Source organism: Saccostrea echinata, unplaced genomic scaffold (assembly GCF_033153115.1).
Source record: "Saccostrea echinata isolate AGI-Se365-2 ecotype Australia unplaced genomic scaffold, CSIRO_AGI_Sech_v1 ptg000030l, whole genome shotgun sequence".
Taxonomy (NCBI): Eukaryota; Metazoa; Mollusca; class Bivalvia; order Ostreida; family Ostreidae; genus Saccostrea; species Saccostrea echinata.
The window spans coordinates 6086586-6107819 of record NW_026889779.1 but is presented as its reverse complement, the minus strand read 5'-3'; the positions used below and the strand labels follow the sequence as shown (position 1 = coordinate 6107819).

At 32.7% G+C, this 21234-nt stretch overlaps 1 protein-coding gene across 4 annotated transcripts in view; it reads right to left on the bottom strand.

Annotated features, from left to right (window-relative positions):
* LOC133197161 (rab GTPase-activating protein 1-like) overlaps positions 1–21234 on the bottom strand; it is a 58229-nt gene that overhangs the window by 28480 nt on the left and 8515 nt on the right. The window contains exons 4-12 of one of the 4 annotated variants that reach the window (XM_061333037.1): positions 20000–20204; positions 17560–17577; positions 16701–16884; positions 16257–16513; positions 16032–16098; positions 15425–15527; positions 8654–8820; positions 5938–5961; positions 1707–1869 (exon numbers count right to left, since the gene is read on the bottom strand). In XM_061333037.1, the coding sequence (XP_061189021.1) occupies positions 1707–1869; positions 5938–5961; positions 8654–8820; positions 15425–15527; positions 16032–16098; positions 16257–16513; positions 16701–16884; positions 17560–17577; positions 20000–20204 (1188 nt within the window). The remainder of the gene's footprint in view (positions 1–1706; positions 1870–5937; positions 5962–8653; positions 8821–15424; positions 15528–16031; positions 16099–16256; positions 16514–16700; positions 16885–17559; positions 17578–19999; positions 20205–21234) is intronic. The other 3 variants (XM_061333039.1, XM_061333038.1, XM_061333040.1) reach the window with 3 other exon arrangements.

Here is a 21234-nt window from a genome sequence, read left to right as displayed (position 1 = left end):
CTCAGATGCTTGAGAATTGTATGTCAATTTTATATCACTCAAAGGTTTGTACTGCTTCTTAATAATTTTAAAACCGAAAATGGTGGAAATTCCAAAATCAAAAGATATGGCATAAAGGTTCATCGATACTCAGATAAGAAAATGTTTTTTATTCCTTTATAATCTTGTCAAGTTGAAGTGTCTTTTTTGTCCAATTTTGCCCCGCAAGCTAGGCTATAATTGTTTGTATTTTACTTAAAAAATACATTTCTTTTGGAAAATCATAAGAGTTAAAGAAACATTTTATATGAGTGAGCAGAGGGTTTATGAACCTTAAATAGGGGATCAAAAATCATAAAAATAATGGGTAAATCGGAAGAGTAGGCAAGTCTATAATATGTATGGTCGTATTATCACATATCTAAATCCTCTTTTGGGTCATGAAGTGTTTAAATATAGATTCAATGGACTTGTCTTCTAGGTTCTGAGGTGTAAAAATGAATGACATACATGATTCCTCCTCTAAGTCCTGAAGTGTCTAATGCATGACATACCTGATTCTGGCTCCTGGGGTGACTAGGTGTATGATGTACCTGACTCATCCTCTTGGTAATAGGGTGTCTTAGATGTATGATGTACATGATTCATCCCCTTCAGTCCTAAGGTGTCTAAATGTATGATATACGTGATTCATCCTCTGGATGAGGTGTCTAGATGTATAATAAGTGATTCTTTCTCTGGGCCCTCAGGTGTCTAGATGTATGACATACCTGACTCTTCCTCTGGGTACTGAGGTGTCTAGATGTATGACATACCTGACTCTTCCTCTGGGTCCTGAAGTGTCTAGATGTATGACATACCTGACTCTTTCTCTGGGTCTAGAGGTGTCTAGATGTATGACATACCTGATTATTATACCTCCACTGTAATTACTCTATATAAAATTAATACCATAAAACTGTCTATTTCCACGAGAAGAGACTATTTCCCTCATCTGAGGACTACTCCCTGGAAAATCAGAGCTACTCCCTGGGACTACTCCCTCATGAATATTTATTAGTAATTTTAACCAATCAAAGTGTTCAGTGGGCGGAGCGTTTAAGAAATCTCGAGTCTGTGACGTCATGTTATTAGCAATGTAACTATGACGTCAAAACATTTCGACATGCGATGTCAAAATCATACTTGGATTCTAGCGAAATGAAGGAAACGATAATTCTTCGAAATGTAAGAGAAAATACTTTTTAAAAATAATTTAATTGTTTTAGGACAAGATGTGTTAAACCGCATGTATTTGTGATTTTGCCTCTACATTGTTTTTTTTTTTAAATGTCGGAATGTCTGGTGAAAAAATTAAATCGTCTATGATTGTTTCGGTATAATAAAACAGTTATGGAATGGGAACTCGGGAAATAGCAAATTTATGGTTCCCCTCGGCAGGAAACTATTTCCCTTGGCGGCTTCGCCGCCTCGGGAAATAGTTTCCTCCCTCGGGGAACCATAAATTTGCTATTTCCCTCGTACCCATTCCATAATTGTATACTGTTCCTCTGGGTCCTGATGTGTCTAGATGTATGACATACTTGACTCTTCCTCTGGGTCTAGAGGTGTCTAGATGTATGACATACCTGACTGTTCCTCTGGGTCCTGAGGTGTCTAGATGACATGGATGCATGACATACCTGACTCTTCCTCTGGGTCCTGAGGTGTCCAGACGTATAACATACCTGACTCTTCCTCTGGGTCCTGCGGTGAATGTACACCCTCTGACATTTGTCTGTTGTGTTTGAGGCCCTGTAGACTCATCCCAGCCTTCTGTCTGTCTATTTGTGTCTGACTTTGGACCTCTACTACTTCATATTGCACAACATCAGGAGCATCAGTCTCAGTCTAAAACACAATCAACAGAAATATAAATTTACATTTATAAATAAAATGCTTTCAAAGATACATATACCTTTGTCTTTGAAAACTCTTAAGCTAAAGAGCACCTTTTTAATGGCTTTCTTCTTTATATATTTAGGAAAACAGAACATAACTCAAGTTACCCAGTTCTACTTATTAGTAATTCTTTAAAAAAATAACACATTCAGATGTATGATTTTTCCCCTAATCATCTTTGAGTTTCCAGCTGTCACAAACTTCCTCTGTATCACTCAGTACACCATTAAGGACATTATCAACAAGGATAAACAATAAAGAATCTACAGGAAATCCTACTCACAAACACACCTTAGGTTTTTTCAGTTAAAAATCATTCCTAAATGTTCATCTTACTACCAGTACATGTATCAATTGTAATCTAGGGTCAATACATTTTATATTTTAATATCTATACCATAGGAATGTAAATATTAAATTGAAAAACTGTTTGAAGATACAAACATCTTTACCAACATCTTACTGAGTAAAATATTATTTGTTTAACATCATGAACTAACTTACCTAACCAAAGATCATTTAAATACATTGATTTTTAATTTTATCATTAAATGTTTTCAATACATAACATACACAACGTTGCTTTTGTGGTTAACCGTAATGAGATTTGATTAACCATGCAGTCATTCACCTCTATATCATATAGAATTCTCTCTGTCCTGTCAGCTAAATGATGACAATAATAATGAATATATACCACAGTCACTACTTACTGAACATTATAAGACTATGGAGATCTAGCAATGGAGAACCTGGTGTGTATACACACCTGAAGAACACACAACTTTGGCTGTTTATTCCCGGTGACTTATCAATAGGCCAAGTATAATTACACGCTAATACAATGTGCAGGCTTATCTATTCTCTAATACAAAGTGTTGACACAAACGAAAGGTGCATCCACATCCTTAACATGTATACATTTCCTCAAAAAATCTTTACATTCATCTATTGTTTAGTAAATAAGTGTCCACATTTTAATATATTTACATTTTATAAATAAATAAAGCTAGTGAAAGACTACGAGATATAAAAGTGTTAAAGAGAGAAGAGAAAGAGATACCTTTAGAAGATAGAAGCGAGTTTTGATGGTATACCCGTACATTCTACATCAACACAGAGGAAGTGTGTCCTACATTTTGAAAACAGACAGGTCTGAGGCTTTTGGAATCACATGATGTGCTTCTAATTACAATTAATTCTGCAACTGAAGGACGGCTTCTAACTACAACTACCTGGGCCCTGAACTAAACCTACAAGGTGTCAGATAATGACTCACACAAAGAAATGATTGACAAGTTGCACACCAAGTCTTGTCAGCGATGAAAACAAAATATTCTAGAAACAAATTTTGTGGTATGCCTATTAAATTATGGAACAGAATACTTAACAATGAATCCAAAACATTTGAAAATCTATTCCTGGAATTTTTGTTTGAAAAGTAATTTTTATATATATATAGATTGGCACTTGTATATAATCACAGGTATAGATCTCCATCATCTTCAAATGAAAATTCTGCCCTTATAGTATTCATGTTTATCTCAAGTTTATTTATTTAACTAGACAAAATAAAGAATTGAGAATCAGATATATTGTGCTCATATTGAATTAAATGTTTCTATTTCTCACATTAAAAAAATCCTCAACCCCCCAAATTGTTCACAAAGGATGTATTCACTGTTTGAAAAAAATTGACCTGTAGGAGAGAACAATTTCCCAGAAAAAGTCACATTTAAAAATCAATGTTCATTAGTTGTTAACTACGTACATATAAATATTTCAAATTTGTATTTTGAACCTAATATTTATTATTTACAACTTAAAAATTAACCTCCAAAGTTGGCCATAAACAGCATTTTGTCCATTAAAGCACAAATTTTTGCAAAGCGATGCCTAGAAGTCCTTTAGGGCAGGCCTTCCCCTCAATAAAATTATGATATTTTGATAGGTTTTGATAAAAAGAATAATTTAAGATAAGAATTTTTTAGGGGCACACCTGCCTTAGGGTCGAAATTCACAAAAAACCTACAAAAAATAAGTAAACTGTTTTTTTAAAAACCTAGATCGCATTTATACATTCTATTTTCAAAGCCATTTCAAAGCCAGACCTTGAATAAGACAAATTCTTGTCTTTTCAAAGACTATTTTAATTTTTTATAGGGTCTTGTGTTATTTTCTTTTAATCATCTATCTGTTATGCATGTTCATTCTTGATGTTTCAGGGACACTAAAGAGAAAGCAATTCCTAAATTCCACTGTCACTGAAACACAGTCAAGTGGAATTATACCTTGGCTGTATAGCACACATTCTTTGCGGACAAGAATTATTCACTCTGTCTTACTCAATACAGATATTCTTGCCTGCGATGAGCTGCGACGGATTTCTTTGTATAAATATATTCCTTCGAATTTTATCAATTTGGTGTATTACTGGGGTACATTGCTTTTATTCCATCTGTATTACTATAGTTCTTGTCTGTGTTATTACACTGGAAAGTATACATACTGCCTATATTATCTGAGCTTAATATATTTGGAAATACATTCATGTACCGAGTCAATAAATTTCAGTTCTGAATTTTTCAAACAGTAGGACATAAACATATCAGTATCTATACTCACTTGGGATTTAATTTTTATAATTTGTATACATTAATGGCATGTTTTATTATATCAACGGAGATGTGTTGTAAAATAAACACACATCAAGAAAAAATAAGAATATATAAATTACCATTATTTACAATGAAAAGTAAGGGATATAAATCAAATCAAATAACATTTTGAGATAAACTCAAAATATGTTGAGAAAATAATCATGCCTCATAATATATGCTTATTGAAAGGTTCCTCCTATCTCTACATACTGTAATAAAACAAAAACAAATTAATACATGTATGTAGCCTAAAGTCATTGACCATAACGAAATCGACAAGTTTTTTGTAAATACTGAAACCAATCCCGGTCTATAGGTCCAAACTCTATTTATAAAGAAGTGTCCCTTTTATTGTCAATCACAAACGTAATGTATATCATTATATCCAGAATATTTTGATTTTAGTTCTGGGGTCCCCACTGGCCTAAAAGTGTGATCCAAAAATTCAGGTTGTCATCAGTTTAAGTGGTAACACATGACTTGGGCATGCCAGATGTGAAATGAGATTTTGGAATTTTGATCTCTGCTATGGGGCTTCCTAGGGGCTCAAAAAGGTGTGGTTCTTTACAAAATTTCTAAGCAGGTCAGTTCCAAAAGTGGATATGTATATTAATGACCAATCTTACCTGCCATTAGATGAGATAAAAAGGGGGGAAAACATTGCTTCTGGTGCCACATTAACTGGAACATTTTTAAAAATTCTGAAGTTACTATAAAACCTACATTGCCTAAACTTGCACAGGCATTGCATCTGGAAATGCACATCAGCAATTATTAGATGTTGCATGTGACCTATACTTTCTATATACGGTAAGTGAGAAATTTAAAATTCCGAAACAGGTTAACAATGAGAAAACTTGCAAAGATGTTATTTTGATTCTGATTTTATTAATTACAACCAATCATGCAGATCATGTAGGTGACCTAAATTTGCAGGTGAAGTGTTAGGGTAAAGCTTTTTGAGCACTCGCTACTGTATTCCCAAGTGCTTATTATTCAAGCAATATGGCAAGTCTAACATAATCCGACTTTCAAAGAAACTTCCTTAAAACAAGTGGGTGTGAAAGAGAGAAGTTTTTAAAACATACCTTGCCATAAAGTCCAAAAGCAGAGTGCAGACTTTATAACTGTATTCATGATAGCAGCTTCTAGTTGCTTCATATTATAAATACTTATCAAGGTCGATTTCAGAGCTTATGTGGTGAAAAATTTTAGTCATAAATCAATTATAGGAAAAACAGTAAAACCCTTTTGTCATATGTTAATAAGCAAAAACAGCAATCCTTTATCATGCAACAGATTATAACAAGTAATACAATAAAGTGAGGAAAAGTAATAACAAAACTGTGATTTTTACCTTTGGCATTCCAATTCCACAATTCTTATAACAGAAAGAATCTTCAATTCAGAAGCATTTGGTGTTTTATTTTAGCATCAAGCCAACATATTGACCATAGTTAACACTGTCTTATCCTTTTCATATTCATATTTTTTTTAAAAAATGAATTAATTCAGATTAATTCAGATGAAATTGCCTTAATTAATTTAATGAATTTCACTTTTAAGCAAAATTAAACTAAAGGTGAGCCCCCTCCCAAAGGCTACGTTTTTTTTTTTAAATGCCCCTAAACAATTTTCAGAGTGTAACTTTATATTTGCCGAAATAATCCTGGTCAAAAAAATGACACATCCCCTGGTCATAAGTAATCTGAGTGAAATATGGATATCCAATGTTTCCCCATTACGGCATTAGACAAATTACAAACCTAACATAAATTTTACACTTTTTCTGCCAAAGACCTTAAACTTGTCATAATGACCTTGGGTTAAAGTCATGACCCACCTTCAGGACATAAGTAATATTTGTGTGAAGAATGAACTTTTAATGTTTTTCTAATAGAATTTTAAAGACCAGTCACCAATTTAACATGTTTTCTGCCAATGACCTTGAACTTGCCAAAATGACCTTGGATCAGATCATGACACATCCTTAAGTCATAATACATCTTTGTATCTGGTACAGGGGTTGAAATTTTCCTGGAAAACTCACTAGCCCAGGGGGCTACTGGTCAGAAAAAAATTACTAGCCCAAACCTCAAACTAACTAGGCCAACAATTTTTATGCAAAATGAAAACATAACACAAGTAAGAGTTTGAAACGCTTTGGTGACAGAAACAAATTAAACTAGTAAATTTTTTTTTTCTCATCTGCTAGACCAATGGACTATCATTACATTTAAATAAGCTAGCCCGAGTCTTTAAACGATTAGCCCCAGATATCATGCTAAAGTATATTTCAAACCCTGCAATACCAACTTTTAACTAGCCTCCATTTGAGGACTATAGACCAGACATGTCTGCCAGTGGACTTGGACTCGCTGGAATGAAAGCAGTACATATCCTCAGGTCATATGCAAGATTTGAAAGTGACCTTGAACTTGATCTTAACCTTGGGTTAAAGTCATAACAAACCTTCAGGTCATAAACAATTTTTGTACGAGGTATGAATTTCCAATGTTTCTCCACTAGGAAGCTGAAGACAGTACATAAATTTTATACTTTTTTCCTGCCAGTGATCTTGAACTTGCCAAAATGACCTTGGGTCAAGGTCATAAACAATAACTATACCAAGTATGAGCTGGCAAAGATTTTCAATTATGGAGTTATGCCCAGACTTGATTCATGGACAGACAGACAGAAGGACAAGACGATTCCTATATAAGTCCCCTAAACTTTCTTTGCAGGAGGTAAAACCAAAAAAATATAGTTGATATTAAATTCCTTACTTATTATAGCAAGCACTTACTATAGCTTAATTATGCTTTTGTTTCTAGATTGATAAAATAAATATCAGATAAACTAGACATTCTCAATTTCGGTGATATTCTGAATTGCCATCACTCAACTTCTAAAATTTCTACACCTGTCAAAAATGTTTCTGTACTGTGATAATTTTTTGGGGTCTTTGAATAGATAAAGATAAATTGTTTATCATTTAAAACAAAATTCTTGAATTGTCTTAGTGTGTTGAGCAGAGCTGTCATTTCAAATCCACTACATTCAACAAAACATTTCATGCCAAAACAGCAATGCAAATCACAAAATCATTGTATCAACTTTTGAAGGATATAGTTACAAATGTTAATTTCCCTATTTAGATGTGTGTTCCTTTCCCTATGCAGAACTTAATCTTGTTTCATTCAAATAAATTAAGAGGGAAGTCATAATAAGAGATTTTAAACAGATTTGTTCCTTTCAATGTGCTATTATCAATGTGAAAAATATCATATTGGTATCTTCAAATTCCACAATTCCTATTTAATTTCAAATACAAGTAGAAGAAATCTGGCTTTGTGTAAACATAGTTAAGGAAATACTTGTGTACTATTACATTGTAAAAAACAAGGTAAACATCCTTCAAAAGATGTTACCATTATTGAACTCCACTCAAATACTACAAATCTGTTATTACATATAGTAATCTGGAGTTGTTTACAGACTAAGGTTGACTATGTTTCATCAGGGTTACAGCTTACTGGTACTTGTGGTTGCTCACATGGCAATCACAACATGTGAGACCAAGTTACAAAAATGTCCAATTGGTTTTCATTTTTGTTCAATACCTGATAATCTTAATATACTGTTTCAAATATTGCTCTATTTTTCTATGTACCAATTTAATCTTAGGGCATTAAGCAAATCAAATCTAAAAGCCATAAATGTCAGGGTGTACTATACAAGAAATATAATGATACAGAGATTGATCTTTTAAATGAAAGAACACTGACCAACAGTCATCATGTCACAGCTATAAAAATCAATTACAGGTATGATCTGCAAATGTTGTGTGAAAAACGAAACATTACAATTTTAATCTTCAAAAAGTGAACTCATCTAGTCCAATGTATTGTACGGTCATAAGACAATATGGCTACTATGTATTGTCAAAGTTGGCATATATAAGTATGTTTTCCCCACATAAACTTCATATTTACACAAGAAAAACTAGTCTGTTCCCTTCCATCAATCTATTCTGCATAGTTGATGCAAACAATCCAGTTTTGTCTACTTACAAGTTTTAATTTGACATGGAATAGTTCTTGGTGGGGTTTCTTGGTAAAGTACCAGAAGCGTTCATTGTGTGGGAATATTTTGGCCTTTGTTTCTATGCCAAACCGCACTGGTTCCTGAATGCCACAAATAACCAGATCTACTGCTACTGTCAGAAACACACGTGTATCTGAAAGAAATTTAGAATTTAGAATTTTCAACAACAAAAAAAAACTCAATGATTTTTAAATAGAACATCCTATCCATAGAAGAAATAACTTCTTCAATCTTGCAAATTATTTTCAATCAAACAGTTTCCATTTTGCATTGTGAAATGACTTCATTGTTTAGGCCAAAGTTTTTTTTTCAATTGGTTTACGATTCCGCCGACCCTAATTTTCACAAATCATTAAAAATAAAAATAATGTCTTTTTCCGACATATTTTTCCGGATTTTTCTCAGCTGAACTGGTGGGTTTTAAATCTTAGAATGCATCTTAGTCAAATAAGTGCTTATAAATATATGAGACCTTTACAAACATTTAGGTGACCGTAAATAAACACATGTGCAAAATAAAAATGGCGGCTCTGTCATGTAACAAGGTAATTCCTCACTAAAAGCAATGACACACACTTAAAGAACTTTTTCTGCATGGAAAAGTGAATAAAATCTTGGATAAATGATCCCTTTCTCCAATTGCAATGTCTCAATTGGCTAAATTCATACCGTAATAATGGAGAGTGTATCGACCTAGCAGACACGGATACACCTATAGATAATAAGGATTTATCAGTGCCTTCTCAGGGGCCGAAGTTCGGCCCATTCCCAATTGAAAATGAGTTCAGTTTTTCCCAATTTGGCTGTATTTTTTCTCAATTGGTGAACAATGCTTTTATTTTTAATTATCTTGGAAAAACACAAAGAAAAATTGTCAGATTGTCTGTAATTTTTATATATTTAACTCATTTAGCAAAGCTACAGTCATAACACATGTTTAAAAACACTGTAAAAACATCGCCAACATTTAATCCGAATTTCCTCTGTTTTTCTAAAAATGATGATATTGTGTAATTATATAGATTTATATATTAAGTTATTTCCACCTACTCATTTGATCTGCGAGTGAATGGTAAGGACTTTAGGCATTATTTCAGATAGAAAAATATATTTTCAGTGCATTAATACATATTAAAAGAGGACTTTTAGAAAATGTGTACTTAGTATAATTTTTTGCAGGAGGTTTATAATCTCCAGAAACAGATACTATAATGATCTAAATTGAAATCTCATGCACACATGTACTACCCTAAGTTGTATAAATGCTTTATACTCATTGAAGTCCATTTTACTTTTATTAGTCTATTATTCATAATTGATTTTGTACGAATAAGATTGATCATATTTAATTGTCATTTGGTTGCCCAAATTAGAGTTTATGCTGAAATGTTAAATGAATTACCCCTGAGTTCATGATTTAAGCAACATTTTAAAAAATTTTTCCAATTTCATCAAATAGCCAATAATTTTTTCCCAATTCCCCAAAAATGGTGTTTCCCAAAATAGGCTGATAAATCCATGGATAATAGTTGATACATCTTAGTTGAAGTAACGTTGACTGGTATTTCACTGGATAAATTCAAATGTGTATAAAACATTTGTTAGTTTATAGAAGTAAATTCAATATACAAATCTTTCATACTCAGTTGAGATTAAAGCCCTTTGAATTACTAATAAATAATGAGCATTGCCTACTGTGCAGGTACATAACAAACATTTAAAGAAGGACTTGACTGAGAAATTATTAGGCTTTTTTACCGCAGGTTGAACATTAAATTTGATAGCTGCATGATCAAATTATTATAACCTTTATTTCAATGTCAATTACTTTTAATATTGTTAAACACTTAAATTGTATTTTTCTTCAATCTAAATTTAACTTGAATTTGGATCCTTATTTTTACATGTAGTTTGTGGGGATACCAAGGTTTATAACACATCACATATCACTGAAGAGCACAAAAAAGTTGAACATCATGAACCAAGCACTGATTGACAAACAAAAATCAGAACTATATGTAAATGAAAATGACATTCAGTCTAAAGTTAGAAATGAATTAAAATTAAATAAAAAGATTTATGTGATCTAGATAATAAAACTTAAAAGTACTATTGACGTGTATTATTTTTATTAAAATAAACATTGCTGGTATTTTAAAATGAAATTGTTGAATCCTAAATTATTTTTATTTTTCGACCACCCAATGTTTTTTTTTTGAGACAGAAAATCGTAAACCAAAAAAAACAAGAGGCCCAAGGTCCTTAACGGTCACCTGAGTATAATACAACAATTTAGAAGTTAAATACACTGACAGATGAAGCTTTGTTGCCCTAAAGCAATAGAAGTAGGAAGATCAGGATCAACAAAATAATTAGTCTAGTATTCAGTATCAACTCATAACTTAAGTTCTAATCTGTCTCCCACTTAATATTATCACCATGCAGACTATTAACAAACTATTAGTGCTTCTGTACTATTTTTAAACCCATATTAAGACCTCTAGCATTGACCTCTCTTATGGTCTTTGAAGAACTTTTAATAAGATAAGTTATTTTTGTCTCATTTTTATTTATCTATTACTTACAGGTCTGCCTGATTATTAAAACTAAGAAAGTACTTTTTGAATTATACGATAAACATTCTTGCATAATTATCTTATTCTATTAATCTTTCAAATACATTATTTACAGTGATTAATTATCAAAGGTGAATGGAAAAGGGGAATAACTTCTCTCAGTAGAATATAAATTAATAGAGCCCTGTCCAGGACCAGAATGCTTAGACAAATTGTCCAGATGTTCAAAAATCTGGTAGAAATACGCTTACTTATATCATTTAAACTTTTACTCAGTTTGCTTTCGATATGCCCAGAAGCAGAGAAGAATTTCACAGGTACAATGCATTTTCACTACAGATTCAACAAAGCCTTACCCTAACACCAGAACCCAAGATCAAAGGTCAAGAAATTTACAAATTTGGAAGAGTTACCTTCATCATCATAACTATGGACTTCAAAGAATTAACACTTTTCCACTATATTATCAAAAGCCCCCCCCCCCCTTCCTCGTTATGCCAGAACCCCTGACCCTAGGACCACAAGATTTAAAAATTCAAAGCTCCCATCTTCATCATAGCTAAGCAATTTATTTATCAGCTCAACACTAAGGAACAGACAGGATTAGTTAATGATTAAGAGCCATTCTCTGTAATGACTTGAACTTTTATATAGGAGCTGTGGCACGCATAGTCTCAGAATTTCTCCAAACTCTCTATGATAAAAGTCTTTGATACCGTAAACTCAAATCAGGCAAAAATTGGTTGCTACGTGTCATGGTTACCATAGCAACATGTCCTAACGTTTGAAAAATGGCATTTTTCAACATGTTCAGAGTCCCCCAGTTAACGTTTGCAGCAAAGCAAACAAGTGGCAATGACTGTTTCTGAAAGTTGAAGGCCTGATGTCTTAAATGCATGATAAACATGTTTGGTAAATCAACTATTACATACGTTACTATGGAAACAAAGTATTCAAAAGTAATTATTTTGTTCATTTAATTTTATAAAGTCATATACTTAAGAATAAAAACAATTATAGGTTGAAATGCAAGCAAATAATAGACAAGAGATCCTTGTAACATATACCAAGGACGAAATATGATATTTCTTATAGGTTGGCAACGGTTGCTATGGTTTATTTACCTCGAAAGGATTTTAAATTTACTCTCTTAGTGTTTTAATCTTATCCTATCTTTTTAAAAAGCATATTTCTATGTAACTGATGATCAATTTTTAAAGGCATTGGTGTGACCCTAATTTTCACATTTCAAAAAATTCAAACTCAATTCTTTAAATAGAGCGTTGCTATGGAAATTAGCCGAAAAAATATGCATAAAAATCTGAAAAATATTCTGTTTCCTTGGATACGCACCCTTGCAAGTAGATTCCCAAAACTTTTATGATTGATATATATGAACAATTAACCTGACTTTGAATTTTGACTACCACCCAATCTCTAACTGGATGCAAAAAGCTGGCACATAGGGTTTAATATTGATATAAAATTAACAAAATTGAACATTTTCCCTTCTTGGTAACCATAGCAACAGTGATGTATTTTCCAACAAACTTTATCAATATATGATATTCAACTTTAGTTCTACCAGTTAAGTAGTATTCAAGGTGAGTTAAATAATATGTTTCTTGATTAAAAGGTAAGTAAATTCCTAAAGGAGCAAAAAATATCACTTTAAACGACTGATACATTGTTTCCATGGTTACAATGCAAAGTAACATTTAATCCCAATTTTTCTTATGTTGTCGGTGTTGCAAGGTTCCAAGGATGCATATGTGTTAGTCATGAATTTTATTGTTTTTCCTCAAGATAGTAGCATTAACCCAATCATAGCAACAGATTTTGCATGGTTACGCTGTGTTACCATGACAAACATGAAAGTTATTTTTAGAATAATATTGCCAATACCTAATTACATAAGGTCAAATATTTTTTATTGTTTTTCTTAGGTTGTTGATTGAGTTTGATCATGTAACATCTATCATTGGTGAATATTGAGCGTTTTTCAGCATTTTTCAGCATCTAAAATGTATTCCAAATGTACCCATGGTAACCACTTACTAAGAGATAAATTCTAAATAGTTTCTTTATAGCATAAGTGGCAACAAGGTGTCATGTTTTTGGGAGAATGGTTTGTTTGTTTTTCTTAGTCTTTATTAAGGCGTAATAAAGATTCAAAGTAGCTGAAAATCTCATTTTTTTCAACTTTTCTGGCTGTTACCATGGCAACCAAGACACATAGCAACGAAATTTTATTTAATATATGTTCCTGGTGTCAAGTTGTAATAATGGGCAAAGTTTCATCAAAATCGGTGACCATGTGTGGCAAAGAAGTTTAAGTGGTTACAGAGAATCGCTATTAATTAATAGAATTCATGCATTTTCACTATATAATCAATAGAACCCCCCTCCCCCCCCCCCCCCCTCCTCAAGAACCCCAAAAACTGAGGCCATGTGTTTAAAAATTTTGGAAGAGGCATCCTTGCCTATCATAATCATGCACTTAGTTTGTTTAAATAATCTCCAGTAGCAAAGAAGAAGATTTTCATAGAATCAATGCATTTTCACTATATAATCTATAGAGCCCCGCCCTAACACCAAAACCCCTGACCCTGGGGCCATGAATTTCACAATTTTGAAAGAGGCACTCTTGCTCATCATAACTATGTACTTAGTTACTTAATTTAATACCCAGAAGCAGAGAAGAAGATTTTCAAAGAATTAATGCATTTTCACTATATAATCAATAGAGCCCTGCCCTTACACCAGAACCCCTGACCCTGGGGCCATGAAATTCACAATGTGGGAAGAGGCTCTCTTGCTCATCATAACTATGTACTTAGTTACCTAATTTAATACCCAGGAGCAGAGAAGATTTTCAAAGAATTAATGCATTTTCACTAGATAGTTGATAGAGCCCCGCCCTAACACCAGAACCCCTGACCCTGGGGCCATGACATTCACAATTTTGGAAGAGGCACTCTTGCTCATCATAACTATGTACTTAGTTACTTTACTTAATACCCAGGGGCAGAGAAGAAGATTTTCAAAGAATTAATGCTTTTTCACTATATAATCTATAGAGCCCCGCCCTAACACCAGAACCCCTGACCCGGGGCCATGAATTTCACAATTTTGAAAGAGGCACTCTTGCTCATCATAACTATGTACTTAGTTACTTAATTTAATACCCAGGAGCAGAGAAGAAGATTTTCAAAGAATTAATGCATTTTCACTATATAATCAATAGAGCCCCGCCCTTACACCAGAACCCCTAACCCCAGGGCCATGAATTTCACAATTTTGAAAGAGGTACTCTTGCTCATCATAACTATGTACTTAGTTACCTTATTTAATACCCAGGAGCAGAGAAGAAGATTTTCAAAGAAATAATGCACTTTCACTATATGATCTATATAGCCCCACCCTGGGGCCAGAACCCCTGACCCTGGGGCCATGAATTTCACAATTTTGAAAGAGACACTCTTGCTCATCATAACTATGTACTTAGTTACTTTATTTAATACCCAGGAGCAGAGAAGAAGATTTTCAAAGAATTAATGCATTTTCACTATATAATCAATAGAGCCCTGCCCTAACACCAAAACCCCTGACCCTGGGGCCATGAATTTCACAATTTTGGAAGAGGCACTCTTGCTCATCATAACTATGTACTTAGTTACCTTATTTAATATCCAGGAGCAGAGAAGAAGATTTTCAAAGAAATAATGCACTTTCACTATATGATCTATATAGCCCCACCCTGGGGCCAGAACCCCTGACCCTGGGGCCATGAATTTCACAATTTTGGTAGAGGGCTCAATGCTTATTACAATGATGCCAACAGTGACTGCTTGATGTCCAGGAGTAAAGAAGAAGATTTTTAAAGATTGTATTATTTTTGGTGGTTTTAGCCCCACCCCTAAGGCCCCAGGGGGGCGGGGACCATGAAATTCACAATTTTTGTTCCCCTTCACCCATAGATGCTATATGCCAAATTTGGTTGAAATTGGTTCAGCGGTTTCAGAGAAGAAGCTAAAAATGTTCAAATGTTAACGCACGACGCACGCCGACGGACGAGAACGGATAGCAATAGGTCACCTGAGTGACTCAGGTGACCTAATAAAAACTTTGGCCTTAAACTGAAAAATTGTTGATGCTCACCTTTGGGAGTTTCGGAGTTAAGGACCTTGAAACAGTCTTCAGAAATGTCCCAGTTTCCAGAGATTGTGTAAGTCCTCCCATCACTTGAGTATCCCATCGAATTCTTAAAATAATTATATGCAATTTCTCCATCAAACTCATGAAATAAATATGATTTTTAGTATATTTCAGTGGTACAGAGACCAATCCACACCCAAAAAGGAAGACATCATCCCCCCCCCCCCCCTTCCCAAATGGTAAATCAGTGATGCATTTTTGAAAATTCCACTGATTTTAAAAATGCCTTTAAGTGTAATAATATTTTTTTTCTTGTGATAATGAATAAAAATTTGAACTTCTCTTTCTAGAGAAAATTCTGGCAAAGTTTTAAGGCACAGGGTGAATGTTTTGATCCATTCGCCCCTAGATTGGTCCCTGATATACACTTGTACGCCAAGAATGAGTTCCCAAAATGGTGCACTACTGTACATGCTGACATAACATATAAATATTTTTTATGTAACCATTAAGAAAACCAATTTATAGCTGCTCTGTAGAGTGTGCAACTCTATACTCATTCCATAAAATAACTGAAAGCTGTAAAAAACAAAAATTTAATTCTACCAACCATTTCAATGAGGTGCATGTCTCCATCTTTGACATTACGACCAGGTGACAAAAGTAATCCAAAACACCTGTAAATACAAATAAAGGTTAACAAAAAAATCTATTTTTGTTGAAGATGCAACAAATACCAAGAAGCCTTTTTCTTTTGATATATAATATAAATAAATGAAAAAAATAATCATGACACATTTTGAGCACTACTTTGAATGGATATTTGGTCAGTTACCTTTCTATTCTAAGTTCCTTGTTTCCTGTCTGAGTCACGGAAATCACAATTTTCTTGTCATAGTCACAACGGAACTTAAAAATGTTTTTGTCTTTAGGACATGTGCTGTAACTTCCTTTCCCATCATCCTCCTTAAACTCGAGATTTACACTGAATACTGCAGTCACCTCTGCTTCACTTATGCTTGATGCAGCTCGCACCGATGTCTTGGGTAAACGTCGGAAACTGGTTGCAAATGAATACAATATTTTGGCAACCTGAAATGGAGATACATATATTTTCAAAAACTTTTGGTTTCCTGACTATAAAGTTATACAACCTCCCAATTACTTGGAGTTTTATTTAATTTTTTTAAAGACACAATATATTTCAAATAGAAGGTCTTTGAATTGTCACTTTTAGATGAGACAGAGAATTTCAAATTGATTTCCATGAAATACCCACCGCTTCCTGTATCTCACATCTGAAAACATGGCACTGGAATATAGCCGAATCAGGACTGTCACCATGACTACATGTAAATGCAAAGCACATTTTCTCATCACTGTCAGAGGGTCCCCTAGCACAGAACAAAATACGGTGGATCCTATAACAGGCTATGTCCGAGTCTGTGCCTGGGTCTACCAACCTAGAAAATAAAAGTGTACTTTACATTAATTACTGCATATACCAGATTCATCTAGCATCTGTTCTCATGTAAGTTATTCTAGGTGTATATATATACATGTATTACTTTTGATCCCATGACAACAAAATGGCTAAATTCACACTTCTCTGAAACAAAAATAAAGATAAGGTGATAGTTCAAAGTCCTTGCAAATGAAATTGTTACAGATTAAGTTAAAGTTTTTTAAATACATTTTTTCATGCTTGTACTAAACAATCATTGTGTGTAAAGAAAAACTTGACCATATTCTATCTTTTACACATGGGTTACAACTGGTATGCTTAAACAAATTGGAAAAGACATTTTTATTAATTTTACATCCACTTACCGTAAGTAAAAATATACCAAAACAAAAATAAAAATACGAAAACAAACCCAAACCCCATTTTCACCAAAAAAAAAAAAAAAAAAAAAATGGTGCATTTAAAGCAGCATGATAAACATTTAATTACATTCATCAGTAATTTAAAACTGAAAAACTATATTTCACAATTTTTGTACTGCAATGGGGTGCACTTGTGAGGTGATGAAACAGAGAATAGAAGAGCAGACAAAACACAACAAATCAATAATGAGGTTACTACAGAAAAACAGCAAAGAACCAAATAAGATTATCGTAACAAAAGGGCTGCATACCTAACAACTCCATCTGCTCTGCACAAACAAATAAAAGAAAAATTATTAAACATTTTTCAAGACAGAACCACTGAAAACAAAATGGTATAAAACAATGCACACTTCATTGCATTTACAATGTATATATTTACTCAACAATTTTGTAATTATTTAGATCTACAATCATGCAAAATACAGTAAAACACTGGTACAGTGGCGCCTCATTAATCCGGACGCCTCCGTCCCCAATGAAATCGTCCGGATAAATGAATCGTCCGGATAAGTGAATCACTTCTTAAAAGGCGTATCCTCTTAAATCAAATACATATGAACATAGTGGTATCAAATGTGAAGGCAAAGAAAACACCTTTATTTTACCTTGACGTATTGATTTTATTTTAATAGTTTTAAAAGAAATAATAGATATTTAAAAAAAGAAAAAAATCAAAATGTAATTTACACGATGAAGATTGGATAGGCAGTTTTATGTTGAGACGTCTTTTTCTAACGCAGGAAACTTTACTTGCCTTCTATTTGACATGTAGTTACATGGGCTGACCAGATTTTGATCTGCTACTGTTTTATTTCGGCACTTTTTTTATGTTTATTCAAGCTCATATTAAGTAGAACTCTTCATTATCACCATTGAGAATGTTCAAATGATTAACCGCGTATATTCACTACATAGGAAAGTAAGTAACTACCGGTAAATACTGCAATCAGTGTACGCATTGCAAACATTCAACGTAAACACAAGCCATATTCAGGATTATCAATACTTTTTCTATAAACTCTAAGTTATATGAAAAGACGTGATCGGCATTTATAACTAACGCCAGTTACGTATTTCTTAGTGCATTAATAGAAATATATTTTCTTGAATTATGTATCATAATAAATTGTCTTATGAAAAGAAAAAAAAAAGTTTCAAATAATGTTCGATCGTATTTTGATAAACTTACGTAACTCGATACCACAACGAAATCTCGTGATTTATTATTCAATAAAAATTTTATTTACAACTCTCCAAAATTCTCATAAATTTATATACGTTAGCAATTTAATTAATGCCCAGTATAAGCTAAATTCTTCTGGCTTTATAATATAAAAGACGTATGTTTTAGCTGAGGTAAACACACGCTAATTATAGACGCTATTGTTTAGAGGTCACAGGTAACCGCCTTCAAACTGACTCCACGGACAATGTTTTTACAATAATTATCACTACTACAAGAAAGGTGTGAAAAGTCGTTCCTCGAAAAATTACCGTCCGAATAAACGAGTCATTTTTCAATGAAATATTGCGTTTTGTAGTAGAAATTGACCGTCCGGATCCGGAACGCGAATTTCCGGATTAATGAGACAGAATAACGTGGAAAAAATCGGTTCCCAAAAAATATCGTCCGGAAGGTGAAGCGTCCGGATTATTGGCGTCGGGATTACCGCGGCGCCACTGTACATAAAAACATGCTTATAGCTAAGTAGTGTCTGGGATAAGCAATTTTGATTCATAATAAATGTGATTCATTATTTCCATTGAGTTTTTTTTAAATGTTTTAAAGCACAAGAAATGAAAATTACTCCACTGTAAGCATGAATTCATCATAAGTGAGTTCACTCTACCCGTGTTTTACTGTATATCAAATGGCTGAAATTGCTTTCTTATATCCTGTAGATTTTAGAGGATACTGAAGCATACTCTGATATTTTAAACTGATAAAAACATAGCAAGAAATATTGTTGCAGTAATATTAAAGAAAAATAAAAATACACAAGATAAAGCCCCCCAAAATCAGAATTATCTTTTTGAAATTGAAATAATTTAATTTAAAAAAAAAATGCAACAGTAAAAAAACAAACAAAGTTTTAAAAAAAAAATGCAACAAACAAAGAAGGAAAAGAAAGTGTATCTGATGTAAATTTATACAAATAAAGTAATATAATATAAAAGTAAAATATACACAAGATAAAGCCCCCTCACCCCATATCAGAATTTAAAAAATGCAACAGGAAAAAAAACACACAAGCAGGAAAAGGAAGTGTACCGTACATAAATATGCACAAAGAACAACGAACAGGAAAATATCTGTGATTAAAAAATTGTTGAATGAATATTACTAAAAAACAGATTTTTTCCACTACATTGAAATGTAGGAAGTTTACAGCTGATTTATGACAAATCAAAAGAAAGATGCATAGTAATCTCAATGCCCTACATTTGTTGGCATGCGTTACAAAGAGGCAACACTCAGATTCCAAAGAAAATTTTTGATTAAAAAAGAAAGATTTGTCAAACATTCACTGGTAAGTTTTGAAATTCACAAAAGACAGCAAGCACTCTGTTCGTACGAATAAAAAAATGCCACAGAACTCAAAAAAAATTACAGGATTTAAAACATATACATAGGCTTCTTACCTCACCTTTTTGAAATAAATAGTATAAATAAAACCAAAAGCTTACCTTACATTTCCTTCTGAGGTCCTAGGAATAAAGAGTTCTATTGGAATGGCCTGTTTAGACTGTTCATTAAGTATGGACATATTACGATAAATCTCCACCTCACTCCTTGGAGCATTCACTAAAGCACATCCAAGATAGGTAACTCCATTAAATGTTGTATAACCTTCATCCATGTTCCCAGGCAATGACATTGATCTCCCTTTACCTACAATAAATACACCAGGTCCTTATTTTTACAATGTGCTCAGAAATTCTCTGATCAATATACATAAAATACTGTTAATCAGCCTTCCTCTGTGTGCAAGTTTCATTAAATGAAGAAATTGGTAAGTTTGTATCTTTAAAAAACAATTTAAATCTGGTTTAAAGAAATTCATGAAAGAAAAATGTGTTGAATTAACAAAATTGCAAAAGGAAAGAAGTCGCAAAAGAATTGGTTTTCATTTAACACCTTTTCATCACAAGAAAATCAAAATATAATTTACCTCACATCAAAAGAAAAATGTCATATTTCTTTTCATGATAATGACAGCTGATATATGAATCAAGTTCCTGTTTACTGTATTGGCATGCATGATATAAAGTAATCATATCAACAAGATAATACACAGGTAATTTTTTAAACTACCTTCTATGTTGTCAATTCCTTAAAAAAAACCCATTTCTTCCTTTAAGGGGGAATTACCCTGTGATATGAATGATAACTTCCCATGTACATAATCCTAATATTATTCATAGTTTATTTTACCAGAGTTTAATAATTAAGACCTTTGAGTAGCCAATTCGATCAAACCTGACTTATGATGGAAACAAACTTATATTTCCTTTTGCCTATATTTTTCAAATTGTTTTATTATCATATTTGACAAAAAACATTTAAATCTAGTTTAAAAACCCTTATAAATTGAATAAGTTCTATCTTTTAATACCATCTTTATAATGCTTTAATGTATCAAGTACCATATGCAGAATTTTTATTAGTATTACATTTTTTTTTCCATTGTAAAAATATTTAAAAGAAAGATGACTCTTGCTATTGCTATTCTTTTCTTACAAGCACATATAACATTTTGATATTCTGATTTAAGAAGCAGTGCTTTATGTATAATGTTTTCTTATATGAATTTAATAGGTATGACACTAAATATTATTTTCATATATATCTCATATTTTTAATTTATGATTTGTGATAATAAATTATTACTCTTCCTATCCTCTGTTAAAATTTCTTTATA